This window comes from Muscardinus avellanarius (genome assembly GCF_963383645.1).
Source record: "Muscardinus avellanarius genome assembly, chromosome: 4".
Lineage (NCBI taxonomy): Eukaryota > Metazoa > Chordata > Mammalia > Rodentia > Gliridae > Muscardinus > Muscardinus avellanarius.
Window position 1 is genome coordinate 130,695,483 of NC_137789.1, and position 14,171 is coordinate 130,709,653.

The 14,171-nt window shown below is 50.4% G+C and overlaps 1 protein-coding gene across 2 annotated transcripts in view; it reads right to left on the reverse strand.

The window, feature by feature from the left end:
• CRTAC1 (cartilage acidic protein 1) overlaps positions 1 to 14,171 on the reverse strand; it is a gene marked incomplete at both ends in the record, with an annotated part of 149,462 nt that overhangs the window by 48,558 nt on the left and 86,733 nt on the right. For both annotated transcript variants that reach the window (XM_080695085.1, XM_080695084.1), the window contains one exon: positions 4,422 to 4,618. In XM_080695085.1, the coding sequence (XP_080551211.1) occupies positions 4,422 to 4,618 (197 nt within the window). The remainder of the gene's footprint in view (positions 1 to 4,421; positions 4,619 to 14,171) is intronic.

Below are 14,171 nucleotides of genomic sequence, written 5' to 3' on the forward strand. Positions count from 1 at the left end.
TCCGTTGACGCAGCCACTCTGTTTCTATAAACTTATCTTACAAATTTACCTGCAGTCGGGGGAAATGGCATATTGTACGAGCTTATTCCTTTGGTGGCGTTCTTTGGAAGGATTGAAAGCAATCTAAATGTTTACCCACAGAAGACCAATTAAATTAATGGCAAATCTATACAGCGAAGTACTATACAGCCATAAAAAGAATTGCCATGGAATAATGCCCCAAATGTATTGAAAACGCAAAAAAGCAGAACTGTGACTAGGGCATGATTCTGTTTGTGCGGGAAGGAGGGAGACGTATGTGTATTGTTAACAATGAAGATCTTAAATACGAGGGTACAGAGCAGCTGTCCAGTGACCATTTTGTTGAATTGAGAGAGAAAAAATAAGTAAGTGGCGGGCTTTCACAGTTCACACTGACTTATTCCCTACCCAAGCTCCTGCGACCCAGGCCAGTCACTGTGCGGGACTCTGCGGGCCACGCGGTGGAGTGGCTGGGTGGATCTGTGCTGGACCACAGGGGAGCTTCGGGGCATCCTGGGTCCTGGTGGCGGGAGGTGCTGGCACCTGCCTCTCATCCCCTTTGCCCTGCACACTCCTGCCTGGGTGGCACAGAGTGGCACTGCCTGAGACACCCTGGCCTGCAGGTTTCAGGCCAAGTAAGACGCAAGTGGCCTTCCTATGTGAGGTTATACAATTCTTGCCTGCTTTCTACCTTGGTCTGTGCAGTGTTTTCTTTACACTAAGGTACTCTTGTTTCTTTCTTTCTTTTTAAATTTTTAATTAATTAATTAATTAATTATTTCTGGGGAGTGAACCCAGAGGCATTCTACCTCTGAGCTACACTCACCATTCTTTTTATGTTTGTATTTTGGAAACAAGATCTCACTAAATTGCTAAGGGTCTGGCTAAGTTGCTGAGGCTGGCCTTGAATCTGCCACCCTCCTGTCTCAGCTTCCTAAGTACTGGGACTACAGGCATGCATCACCACACCTGGCTGGTTCTTTTTTTCTTTTTTGATCTCTTTCCCATGGGCCCGGCCACGGAATTTAACAATGATTATTATTGTTAGAGAGTGCTTATTAAGCCCTAGGTATGGTAATAAGTGCTTTTCATTCATTAACCAGGTTGCTCATTCAAAAGTATGCCTTTATAGTGCCAGACGTTTCTTTGAGTCCTGAGGACAGCAGTGAACAAGACAATGTTTCTACCCCCATTGGAGTTAGGACTCCAGAAGAGAGGACCACAGAAAAACACAGAACACACTTGCAGACAGAGAGAAATGCTGGAGGACAAGGGAGCCTGTGAAGGGCCCAGGCAGGAATCGGCTATGATGGCAGGTAAGTGGCTCAGGAGACCTTATCTGAGGAACGAGCCCTGAGAAAAATCAGTGGGAAAAGCATTTCAGGCAGGGGGAACAGCAAGAGTGCACATGTCTGAAAGAAATAGGGGAAGAAAAAGTAGAGGAAAGAAGTTTAGAAAGGCTCCCCGGGTCGCCCAGGAGGTGGTGGTGAAGACTTGGCAGACAGTTGGTGGGGCCACTGGGGCAAGGTGAGAGTAGACGCTGACGTGATTTCTCCTCTCCTGAGAGGTCAAGTATCTTGTCCAAGGTCACCCAGCAAAGAAGGGGCAGATCCTGGGTTTGTGTGAACTCACTCCCCTGGGACACTGCTGGGTCTCACCTTCTTCCAGGGCCTTGAGTGCTGATGCCCCAAGGCTAGCTGGAAGAAGGGAGAGGAACACTTTCATGGGTCCCGGAAGGCCATGCCAAGCCTGGGCTGTCTGGGCCTCCTGGAGGAGCTCTCAGGATTCTCCACAGTGGCCCAGGTGGCCATGGCTGTCCCAGTGCCAGCTAGACCCAAGAAGTGCTGACCCGGCTTCACGCCCTATACGCTGTCAGTGAATCGACTGAATCACTCAACTGAAAAATTAACTCAAACCCACAGAAGGTCACCGGCAGGTGCATGACTGGGCCGAGGTTGCAGGGCACTGTTGTCCTTCCCCCAGCCTTGGGGCCAGCACCAGTCTTTCCAGAGTGCGTAAGCCTCCACCCAGGGAAGCCCAAGCCTCTCTGGGCCTCCTTTTATTTCCTCTCTGGCAGATCTCCTCTCAGGCCCAATGGCTCAGCACTGTTTATTCTTTCTGGGTCCTATTAATCCAATTTTAACTGAGCTCTTAGGATAGTCCAGGTCTGGCTTGGGTCACTGGGGATAATGAGATGACCAGTGCAGAAGCATTTCCCTTCAGGAGCTTAGAGTCCAGGGATCTGGAAACTTCAGGACACCGTGAACTTCAGGACAGGATTTCTATGTTACACACTAAAGCACCCTTAGTGCTAGAGCAGTGCCTGGCACACAGTCGGTGCTCAAGAGGTTGTTTGTTCGATGAGTGAAAACATTAGCAGTGTACTGATGGGCTGTTCATGGAGCTGATACGATTCTGAGGCAGTGGTCCTCATCTTAGGCTGCAGGTGAGAATCAGCAGAGGCCATTACAGTCTGATAACTAGGTCCTACCTCCAGCCTCTGGATGGTGCTGCCTGGGGTGCAGCTCAGCTGGAATGGTTGAAAACTCCCCAGGTAGCTCTAACTGGTGGCCAGGGCCAGGAACCAGGGCGGTGGGTGGGATTTGCAGTGCAACCCTCTGAGAGCACAGGAGGGACTGTAGCTCACACATAACTTAGGGTCTCATTCAGGGGCTCCGTGCTTGGTGAGCAGGGCCAAGCTGGTCCTTCCTCTGGCATCCTGCCTGCTGAGCCCACCCAGAACCGCCCTTCTACAGTCGTCCTGGCTCCTGTTTCCTGTCCTCCCAGAGCCTTTGGGGGCTTACCCTTTCTAAAGGCCCCTTGATGTTGCTCTCTTCTGACCTTGCCCCACATTAAAGGGTTGATCTGCCCATCAATTAATTGTGTCCTAATCCAATCTTGGCTTGGCTGGAGAGAGGGCAGTAAATCCAGCTGGGTAATCATGCCCTGATATTTGTGTAGGGATAATTACCATCTCTCAGGCATCACTTGGTGGCAAGATGAGATGAAAACCCATAAAACACCACTCGGGGCTGTGGCTCATTGTTTCTTGGCTGCACAAGGCTGGCTGCCAGCCAGCCAGCACCGCCTACCCCTGCCCTTGGCACGGGCCCCAACCTCTTCCCCTCCCATTCATGCAACTAGCGGAGCTCAACGGCGGGCCGCCCAGGGCTGGATCCCAGCTTGGACTCCACGGCCAGGAGGGGTGGCGTCATGGCTCAGGGGAAAGCCAGTGTGTGTAGGGTAAGGGGGTCCCCATAACGAAGCAACAAGAGCTGCCAGGAGCTGAGAGGGCCCAGGGCTGTGCTCGCACAGGTCAGACTGTAGGGCAGCATCCAGAGCCTTAGAATCTGCTGCCGTTTGGAGGACTCCAGTCTGTTCAACCTGCCTCCGTCAGGGGCGTGCTATGTCCCAGGGCTTCCCCACAGATGTTAGAGCCCCACGGAGCTGGACTTCATCCTAATGGGCCAGAGGCAGGCCTGAGAAAAACGTGAGAGTCAGGGGTACGAAGCCACCTCGATCTGCAGTCCCAGGCACACAGGCCCCAAGTCATAAAACACCGAGCTCCCACCGCCAGCCAGGCCCTCTGCTAGCTGACAACACAGGATCAAGTACAGAGTCTTGATTCAAAGAATGAATCTGGAGTCAGACCCTTGCATTTAAATCCTGGGTCTTACACACTGTGAGGTCTTGGGCAAGCTGGGTAAACTCTTCGTGCCTCAGTTTCCTCAACTATAAACCAGGACCCCTGACTTGTGATGGGGCTCACATAAAACCAGTAAGAGCTGAGATTGGGGCCTGGCACACAGTAGGTGCTTCTCAAGTATGAGCTGTTATTATCGTCACTATCATTCAGCCTTCTCGTCCATTCTTCAGTGTGTAGAATCTTGCTATTCAGAGCGTGGTCCCAGACCAGCAGCGTCCCGGTGGCCAGGGTGTGCATCGGACTGCAGGTTTCGGGCCTGCATTTACACCAGACACCCAGCGATTCAGAGGCACCCTGCAGCTTGAGAGGCTCTGGCAAAGGCCCCTGAACTCACAGTCGGTCTTCCTCAAGACTGTATCCCCATCACCTCCCGGCAGTAACTTGGTGGGTGGGGAGGAGGGCCTGGCCATGGCCGGCAGGAGGACAGGGGCTGCTCGGGTCAGAGGTGGCAAGGACACACAGCCTGATGTGTGACATGTCCCCTCTGTCCATGCCCCTCCTCCTTCCAGGCTCCAGGGCATGAGAAGAAGGGGCATCTGGGGGTTCTCTGCGGACACCGGGAAGCCCTGAAGGCCGTGGGGTGTGTCTTGGAGCCAACGACAGGAGCCTGAGGCAGGGCCAGGGTTCCCAAAGCCTCCGCATTGGTGTCAGCAGGAGGAAGGTGGAGGCAGGAGGAGCTGCGGCCAGCGCTTACCTGAGAAGGCGTTATTGGTGTTGAGGAAGTAGATCTCCTCCCGGCCATCCCCGTCGATGTCACAGGCCGTGACCCCGATGGCATTCCCCTGCCGGTCCCGCAGCGCATAGTAGGGCGAGCTGCGCTCATCTACTGCGATGTTCACTAGCCGCTTCTGTGCCCGGTTGTACTTCAGAACCAGGTTGGGGCCATTGTACCTGGAGGAGGGACAGGGAGGGGAAGTTGGGAGGAGCAGCTGGGCCCACCCAACTGGAGCAGTGGCCTCGGACGGAGTCCACTCAGATGCGCTGCCAAGTGATTCGGCCCCAGGGGACTCCCCCAGGGGCCTCAGGGGCCCTGAATCAGCCCGGAGCCAGGCGAGGTGGGAGTCAGCTGGACCCATGTGGGACACTGTACAAGAAACAGGGTAACCGAGGGGAGTGGGTGGCCAGCGACAGCCCCGTTCCTAAAGACCAGGCTGGAGAAAATAAGAACCTTCTTGACATTTCTCTTAGCCTTTTCAGTGTGAAAGGCAGCTCTCACATTTATGACCTTACTAATTCACATCTAACAACAATCAAGTCGGATGGCTCGGCAGGCTGTATTATTAACCCATTTGACAGAAGAGGCAACCGGTGAGGTTCATCGGGGATACTGAAGCAGAAAGAGGGTGCGTGCCCTTCCCAAGGCAATGCAGTGTTGGGTGCTAGGACAAGCCCAGGCCCTTGCTGTTCTTCCAGGGGCCCTGTGTGAATGCCCTGGAAGAGCAGAAGGCCATGTCCTTGAGGTTTCAAATGGCTCTCTCCTGCCAGGAAGCACGAACATTTAGTCACAGATACCCAAATTCATTAGCTTGCCACTTCCTTTTCAGAAAAAAATTACTCAGCCCCCACCTCGAACACTTTCACTGCCTCCTTGTTTTTATTCAGTGCCCCACAAGGGTACCTGAGGTTATCACCACCCCTTGGATCACTCCAGCCCCCGGGAATCTATGCACCTTGCCGACAGTCTTGAGAAGCTAGCGTGTCTCGGGGAGCATATGAACACGTTTAAGGTTCTATGCAGGTTGGCCAGATCTCGTTTTCTAAGGAATAAGCGATTAACGATGAAGCTGCCCCTCGCACCTCCTCTCTCACGCCAGCACTTAGGCCTCCCTGCTACTCCGAAGCCCTGGCATGTCTGCCTCCAGGACTCTACTTGCTGTTCCCTCTGTTGGGATGCTGTTCCTCCGATGTCCACACAGCTGTCTCCCTTCCTCACCGCCTCCAGGCCCTCTGTCCTCTGCAGTGAGCTTCCCTGACCACTCTCCCGAGTCTGCAATCACCTTATACCTCCTTCCCTTGCCTGCTCTTCCCCACACCGCCTACTGCCTGCTCTCCACCTGCTTGCTCATCAATTCCTCCCCTGTCTGTTCCGTGAGAACTTCAGCTCTGGAGGACAGAACTTCTGTCCATTTTGTTCTCCGTACCTAGCACACAGTAGGTGCTCAGTAAATATCTGAGGAGTGACTGAAGAGTGAAACCTCACAGCTCAGGCCTGAGTCCTCAGGGCTCAGGGCTCCCATGGTCCATTTCTTCCCATCACCTTTCCATCCTGAGTGCCCAAGGTCACCCCCAGGCAGCCTGGCCACGACTGTGTGAAGGCCTCCGCCTCCCGGGAACACCAGCTTCCAGGCTCTCCAAAGACCCAGCTGGGGGCCATCTCGGGGTCCCGGCTGCTTGCCCGGGCATCCATCTTGAGAGAAGTTCAGATGCTGGCGGAGAATACCTGGGAAGGGCAGAAAGAACTCGCCCAGGTCTTGGGAGAAATCACTTCTTTCTTTACTGAAATAGATCCATTCTGGTCCTCTCCTTTGTCTCCAAGATGCAAAAGCCAGAGAAGTTTGGGGGATGTGGAGCAGTTGGCTGGGCGCCTTCTGGCACCCACGGTGTGTGAAAGGAAAGATGGGCTCATGGGGACAGGGGGGCTGAGTCAGCATCGAGTGATGGAAGGTCGCACCTTGGACGCCTTGACAAAGTGTGTCTGAGGGCCGGCCGAGCACCAAGGGCACAATGTTACCTCTGCAGCGGGTCTGGGCAGGGGAGACAGAACGCTTGGGTTCCAGCACCGTCAGCAGCTGGCTCCAGCCCTGGGGGCCAGGAAGTGCCTTGCCTTAGGACTCTGTTCTTTATGGGCTCTGCCTCGGAAGACTATTCAGGGTGCCCCGTCTGGTTGAAAGTATTTGTGTTGACTTGCTTGAGTCCCAAACAATCCCTGAAAGAAAATAGCTAAGGCATTTTTTTTTCTCCTTCTTTCCTTCTTCCTTTTTTTTCTCTTTACTTTCTTTGTGGTACTAGGGATGGAACCCAGGAACATTTTACCTCTGAATTAGCCCCCCCCCCACCTTATTTTAATTCTCATTTTGAAACAGGGTCTCACTAAAATACGGTGGCTGGCTGTGAACCTGCAATCCTCCTGTCTCAGCCTCCCAGGTACATGCCTGGCTGCTAAGGCATTTTTCTAGAAAATAAAACTGAAGCTGAGTGAGGTCCAAGGATGCACAGCCCTTGGGCGGTAGCCCTCGGCCTCTCGTTGTCTCCAGGGTCCAAATTCTGTGTTTGGTCCACACGGCCTGTGATGCCAAGACTCTTAGTCCTATGTATATTCTTCCCTGGCAGACCACCCAGATCAGTGGTGCTGTGAGATGGCCTGAGAGCATCATGTAAATGGTGGAGGTGATGATGACCCTACACTTCAACAGCACTTGGTTTCTCATCTTTGATTTCCTTTGCTTCTTAAAGGTGCTATTTCTGCCAGAGATTAGGCTGGTGGCCTTGGGTTGGTCTTCCCCTCTCAGAGAGTTGGGCTGAATGAGAGGGTCACAAAATGTATGGGTGAATGCAGCTGTGGATGTGTGCCTCTGGCCGTCTGTTCTGTTTTGACCAGAGCATTTCCACGTCAATGTATTCCATTCTATTTATTTATGTATTTGGTATAGGAATTGAATCCAGGAATGTTTTACCTCTGAGCTACACCTCCAGCCCTTTTAATTTTGAAATGACCTTGTTAAATTGCTGAGGCTGGCCTTGAATTTGTAATCCTCCAGTCTCCGTCTCCTAAGTATTAGGATTACAGGTGCCACCATGCCCAGCTGATGTATTTTACACACATTCTGAAACATGTGGAGCAAGGGATTCCAGAGCTGAAGTGCAGAAGCCATTGGATGGGGCATCTATGAGTCTACAAGTCCACTGCAGTCCTAGGAGATGGCAGGGCAGATGTGCCCCCGCAGGCTGTGGCTGGGGGCTCCCTCTTAATCCCCAGCATGGGCTCTTGGGATGTCTTTGCCACTCCCTGGAGCCAGCTCACAGCCGGAGGGGAGGGACCATGGCTGCCCCACATTTTGGAGGCTGGTTCTTTTGCCCTGAATCTGGGGTGTCTGGAGTATGCACAAGGTTCTTGTACCCATGGTAGTGAGCCTGGAGGAGAAGATGGCCCTGGCTCATCTCCTTTCAGAAGAAAGTGAGGTGCTAGTTCTAGGGATGTCCTCAGGTGACTGTGGGGTGAGATGCAAGGCCGGGTCAAATTCTTTGATGTTTCATAGATTCCCAGAGTTGGTGACACTATTCCCAAGGAATGATCCAGAGGGTAGCAGTCATCTCAGGTGCAACTGGGAGGTATTGGATTAAAAATTAGGGGCCATGAAAGCACCCTGGGGGGTGCTGAATGTTGGTGTTTTCTGGAAAGGGATTGGGAAGCCCATAAACTTGGGAATCTCTGTAACACTGTGAACATGTGCCAAGAGGTCTACCCAATCTGATGTCCTGGCCATCTGCTTCCCCACCCGTGCTCCTGGGTGTGACAGCCATGAAGATAGCCCAACAGCTCCCGGGTAGGGCTCCAGACATGCTCAGTGTGAGCCAGGGGCAGTGCTTGGAGCCCCAGTGCATCCCTCCACCCAGGCTGCCCTTGCCCGGGCCCACTGGACAGAAGCCCTGGGCCCCTCCCAACCTCCTCCCAGGAAAACTAGCTGCATTCCCTCCCTCTGCTCCAGGGAGCCGACTCCCGGGGTTGCTTCCTTGCCCTCCCTAAAGATGCTCTGCCCTCTCAGCGGTGCTGGTGGCATCTGCTCAGCACAGCTGCCCCTCTGTGGGCCCCATCCTCCCCACGTCCTGGCCTCCCATGAGGCCTGCCTCTTGCCCTGGCTGGATGTGACCTTCTCTCCTCTAAACACCCGTAGCGTTTTGTGCCCTGCTTGTTCCTGTAGGGCAGAGATGTCTGTGTGTCAGCATCCATGCCCTTATTCAATGCATGCTTCTCGAGCCCCGGAAACCCATGGAGTGCCTGCCTAGAGTATGCGGGGCAGGAGAAGGCGCTCCAGGAAGGCCCCCACAGGAATGAGGATGCAAATAAACCAAAACTAGCCTGGGTGGCCCGATCAGGGCAGTCCCCATGGGCCAGCACTTTATAACCCTGACCTCACTTCATCCCTGTGGCAATTCCAAGATGTAGGTCCTATTAGCACCCCATTTATTTTATTTATTTTTTTATTTTTTTATTTTTTGGTGGTACTGGGGTTCCTGGAAGCCCTTCTACCTCCGGGCTACACTCCCAGACCTATTTTTACATTTTTATTTGGAAACAGGGTCTCCTAAGCCAGCGCGCACGGCTGGCTTCGAACCTGCGCGATCCTCCTGTCTCTGCCTCCCAAGCGCGGGGATTACAAGCGTGCGCCACCACGCCCAGCTAGCACCCCATTTAATAGACATGGAGACTGAGGCACAGAGGTGGGGTGACTTGCCCAGTCGCTCTGTGGCACCAGCCCTCAACCTGAGGAACTTGGGGAGATGCATGGGGGTATACATTTCCTTCCTGATACCTGCTGGAGATTGTGGGGCTTTGCAGAAATCCCAGGGGCTTTGAAGCATGGTTAAATGGGCCAGGAAGTGGGACAAAGTGTCATGGTCCTGACAGGCAGCTTCTAACAGCCAAGGATGGGCCACCTGTATTCGGCCCCCCATAGCTGGGGATGGTTTCCTGGGCTCATCTTGAGCTGTGGCAATCCCTCTAAGCCTCAGCGTCCTCTGTATCTCCAGGCTGCTTCAAACCTCACAGGACGGCTGTGAGGACTAAGTGTGAGAGTGTGTGTGACAACACTTGGTAAACTGTGAAGAGTTGCACAATTATAAGTTCTCGTTGTTATTTTAAAAAACACAACAAGCCCAAGGCACAACCTCACACTCTCCAGCGATCATTCCGTTCCCAAACACACACTAGTATTACTCATCCCCAGACCTCTGCCCCTTGGCCGCTCATCCTCCATAGGAATATTTCTTTATTCCCCTTTATAACCAAGCTTTGTGAAATCTTCACGAGCTGTCTTCGTGGTCACATTGTCCAGTCCCCATCCGTCATTTCTTCCTCCTTCCACCCCACCAATGTTGATTTCAATACTGCCGTCCTCCTCTCCCCATCTCCTTAAGGTTGGGGTCCCCAGGCCTGGCCCTGGGCTCTCTTCTCTCTCTCCCTTCTCACTAGCCAATAACATCCATTCCCATGACTGACAACCCCCAAATTTATGTCTCCAGCCCAAATCCCTAGTCCAAGCTCAGACTCATATATCCACCTGCCTACCTGACATCTCCCCTCGCACACCCCATGGCCGTCTCTGATGGAACACGTCCAAGATGGAACTATTGATTGCTCTGCCCCTCCTTCCCCCGATGGGCACCCAAGCACTAGAGCCAGAAAACTGGCATCAGCCTCAGCGTTCCTCCCTCATCTTCCCACCTAATCCATCAGCCCATCTTGGCATTTCTACACCCGAAAGTATTTCAGACCCTTTCTCGTCTCCCCCCGCAACTGCCGCCCCTCTGGGGGCCTCCTTCCTGTTTTCACACTTGCCCCTGGTCTCATTTCCCCACACCATAGTTAGTGCTGTCATTTTAATGCACAAGTCAGCTCGTGCCATCCTCCTGACTGAAGCCCTCTGCTGGGTCCCATGGTGTTGGCATGAACATTGAGCCGCCCCACTCCAGGCAGGTCTGATGCGCCCTTTCTGGCCTCCCCCGCCATAGGCTCTGGGTCCAGATTTCACATCCCAGTGGCCGTGTCCCCGGCTGGAGCCCTCTTGCAGAATGGTTCTTTCTGCCTAGCACACTCTCCTTCCACAAGCCTTCTGCTTGTCTCATAGGTCTCATCTTAAAAGCCAACCCCTCAGAGAGACCTTCTCCTCTCAGGCAGTCCAGTCCTTGCATCCAGTTTTGTACAATTACTTGTTCACTTATTTATTGCCTGTTTCCCCAGCAAGCCACAGACTTTGAGAGGCTTCCCTTGGGCGGTGCCTACTTTATCTACTTTCATCCCTCACCATCCAGGGCATAGTGAGTGTTCAGTAAATGCATGTAGACTAGATGGAAGGAGCAGAAACAAAAGGTGCGCCCTTCCACTAGTCTCCCGTTGGTGTGTGTGTGTGTGTGTGTGTGTGTGTGTGTGTGTGTGTGTTACTAGGGACTGAACAACCCAGGGACATTCTACCTCTGAGCTATACCCCAGCCCTATATTTTTTTATTTTGGAATAAGGTCTGGCCTCTAACCTGTAATCCTCCTGTCTCACAGTCTCCTACGCACTGAGAGTATGGGCGTGTGCCACCATGCTAAGTTTCTTGTTTGGTTTTAACCCTCAAAGTTGGCCAATTCACAAAACATATGCACAAACAGCAATGATGAAGAGTTGGTGTTCTGTATAAGGCTGAGAAAGAACAGTTACATGTTGCAGATAGAGATATAGGATCAACTTTTTTTTTTCTGTTGAGAATCATTGACCCATGTAAAGAAAAAAAATCAATTAGACCATCACATGGGGGAAGCCAGATAAAAGGATGCAATCACTGAGTACCTACTATATACCATTTATTATGCTAAGCAATTTACTTATGAAATCTCATTTTACATAAATAGAAACTTTTTTAGATGTGAGAGATATATAACATATGATATTGATTTTGGAAATTGAAAGAGGGAACTTTTTCACTAATAAGGGGAAAATAATGAAAAAACATATATCTATCTGTCAGGGGAGAGAGGCATGGCGGAAAGAATAGTCAGATGTGTATGTACACAAAGAATGTAAGAGAGTCACACAATATACCAAGATGGCTATGAGGACAGTGAGTCTACAAACACACACATAAATAAAGAGAACGAAACAGACCCATATGGAAAGAGACACATGGGGCAGGGGATCTGTAGGCCTGTAGGGACAAATGGAGAAACCCATGGTGTCTCAATAGGACCTGGATGCTATCATAGGGAAACATTCCCCCCTTGTGACTACTTTGGACATTTTCTGCAAATATTTTTAAAGATATGTTTGTTGCATTTTCACAACTAAGTAATTTTTTCCTTGGTCACTTCAATACTGTTATTTTACAGATTTAAATAAAAGTGAGTTTCAGAGAAAATCAACTTTCTGAGAGTCAAAGAACCATTAGAGAAACTGTACTGAAAGACAAACTTTTCCTTTGGTCTAAAGCAGGGATCAACAAACAATGGCCTAAGGGGCAAGTCTGACCTGCTGTAAAGTTTTATTGGAACATGGACATGCTTATTCATTTTACATATCATCTGCAGCTGCTTCTGCTAAACAACTGAGTTGAGTAGTTGCAACAGAGACCCTCTGGCCTCAAAGCTGAAAATATTTACCATCTGGCTCTTTACAATGATTACCAACCTTGGTCTAAAGGGTTGCCAGCCTTGTATTATGAGTATAAGTTTTAAATGATCCTTATCATCACAGAATAAGAATTAGAATAAGGTTTAGCAAAAATGAATCTGAGCCAGACGTGGTGGTGCGTGCCTGTAATCCCAGTACTTGGGAGGCTGAGATAGGAGGATTGCGGGTTTGAAGCTTCAGCAACTTAATGAGGCTCCCAGCAATTTAGTGTAACCCCGTTTCCAAAACTAAAATAGGTTGGGGGTGTAGCCCAAGGTAAAAGTCTCCTGGGTTTCATCCCCACTACCTCCCAAAAATTAAATCCAGGGAGCTGGGCATGGTGGTGCAAACTCATAAGCCTAGTATTTGGGAGGCTGACACAAGAGAACTGCAGGTTTGTAGATAACCACAGCAACTTAGTGAGACCCTCTGCAACTTAGACCCTGTTTCAAAGTAATAAATAAAATAGGGCAGGGAATGTAGTATATCAGAGGTAGAAAAGCCTTGAGTTCAACCAGCACCAAGAAAAAAAAAAAAAGAATCTGGGGTGAGTACTTAGGAATATACCATTTCCTGAATGGTGATGGAGAGTGACTATTAGGAAAATATTAGGTCTTAGGATGGAGACTGTGAAGCAAGACAAATTTTTTGGGAAAAGAGGCAAAGAAGAGTTGTATAAAAAGAGAACAGTGTTCTAGAGAAGGTTTCTTTGGGGATCATGACCTTCCTTCCTTCCTTCCTTCCTTCCTTCCTTCCTTCTTTCTTTCATTCTGTTGTGGGTCTGGAGATGGAACCCAGGGGCATTTGACCTTTAAGCTACACCTCCAGCCCTACTTTTTATTCTTTATTTTGAAACAGGGTAAAGTCTCTCAGGTTTCATCCCCACTACCTCCCCAAAAATAAATAAACAGGGTCTCATTAAGTTGTGGAAGGCCTCAGTAAGTAGCTGAGGCTGTCTGCTGTGATCCTCTGGTCTCAGCCTCCCAAATTCTGGGATTACAAGTGTGCGCCACCATGCCCAGCAATTATGACTATTTCTAAGGCTGAGAAATAAGCAAGAGCGTGAGCTCTTTAAGTGAGTTAAGATATAAAAAGGAAACAGTAGTTAGACTCTGAAAACAACCACGGTCATTTCTTTTCCTCTGTACACACCTGTTACTCTACCCATCAAGATGTAGATTCTATGTCTTCTCCGCTTGAGTCTGCTAGCTTTGTGACATGTCGTGATTGGTAGAATATGGTAGAAGTGATGTTGGCTAGTTCTGGACTTAGCCTTTAAGAGGTCTAGAAGTTTCTACTTGTCTCTTGGAAAAGCCAGTCACCATTAAGAAATTTGAGTCCACCATGTGCTGGGGTAGCCCAATTAGGCCCCGGTGAGCAAAGAGCTCTTGGGCCTTCCAGTGGAGCTCAGCCCATCTGACCCCTGACGGCAGTAGTGTAAATGACACCAGCTAAAGTCACACAGAGGAGAGGAGCTACCCAGCTGGGTCTTGGCCACGTTCCTGACCCACAGAATTATGAGAAATAAAAAAAATTTTTTTTTAATATTTTAAATTTTGGGAAAACAAAGCAAATAATAGTGGCCTCTCATCTCAGACCTAAGGGGAAGAAGATTTCTCTCACTAGAAGGTACAAAAAGAGGGTTCTTCACAAATCAGAGATATTCTCTAGGATAACCACATGAATTCTCAGTCTGGCCTGTCCGTCCCAAGGAGGCTTAGATCCATGTGGCTTGGTAGCTGGATCCCAGAATATCTGAGGGTGTGGCAGAGCCAGAGGTGGAAGGGCGCTAAGAAACACAGGGACCCAGGCACCTTTGTCCTTACTCCTTTCTCTTTTTTCCTTTCTAGCCATATGTAAATGTTTCCCAATTTGGTGACGAGCCCTTGAGCTTAGACTATGTCTCTGGAAACATGTGTAATGCTCTGGGTTTTTTTTTCCCTTTTTACATATTTAATCATTTGAAAGCCACTGATATTCAATAGGACCAGAAAACTTAGGGGGAAATTATTCTGTCAGGAGATTCCCAGATTGTAGCCTGGAACAGCAATCAACCTGGAGGCCAGGCATTCATTCTA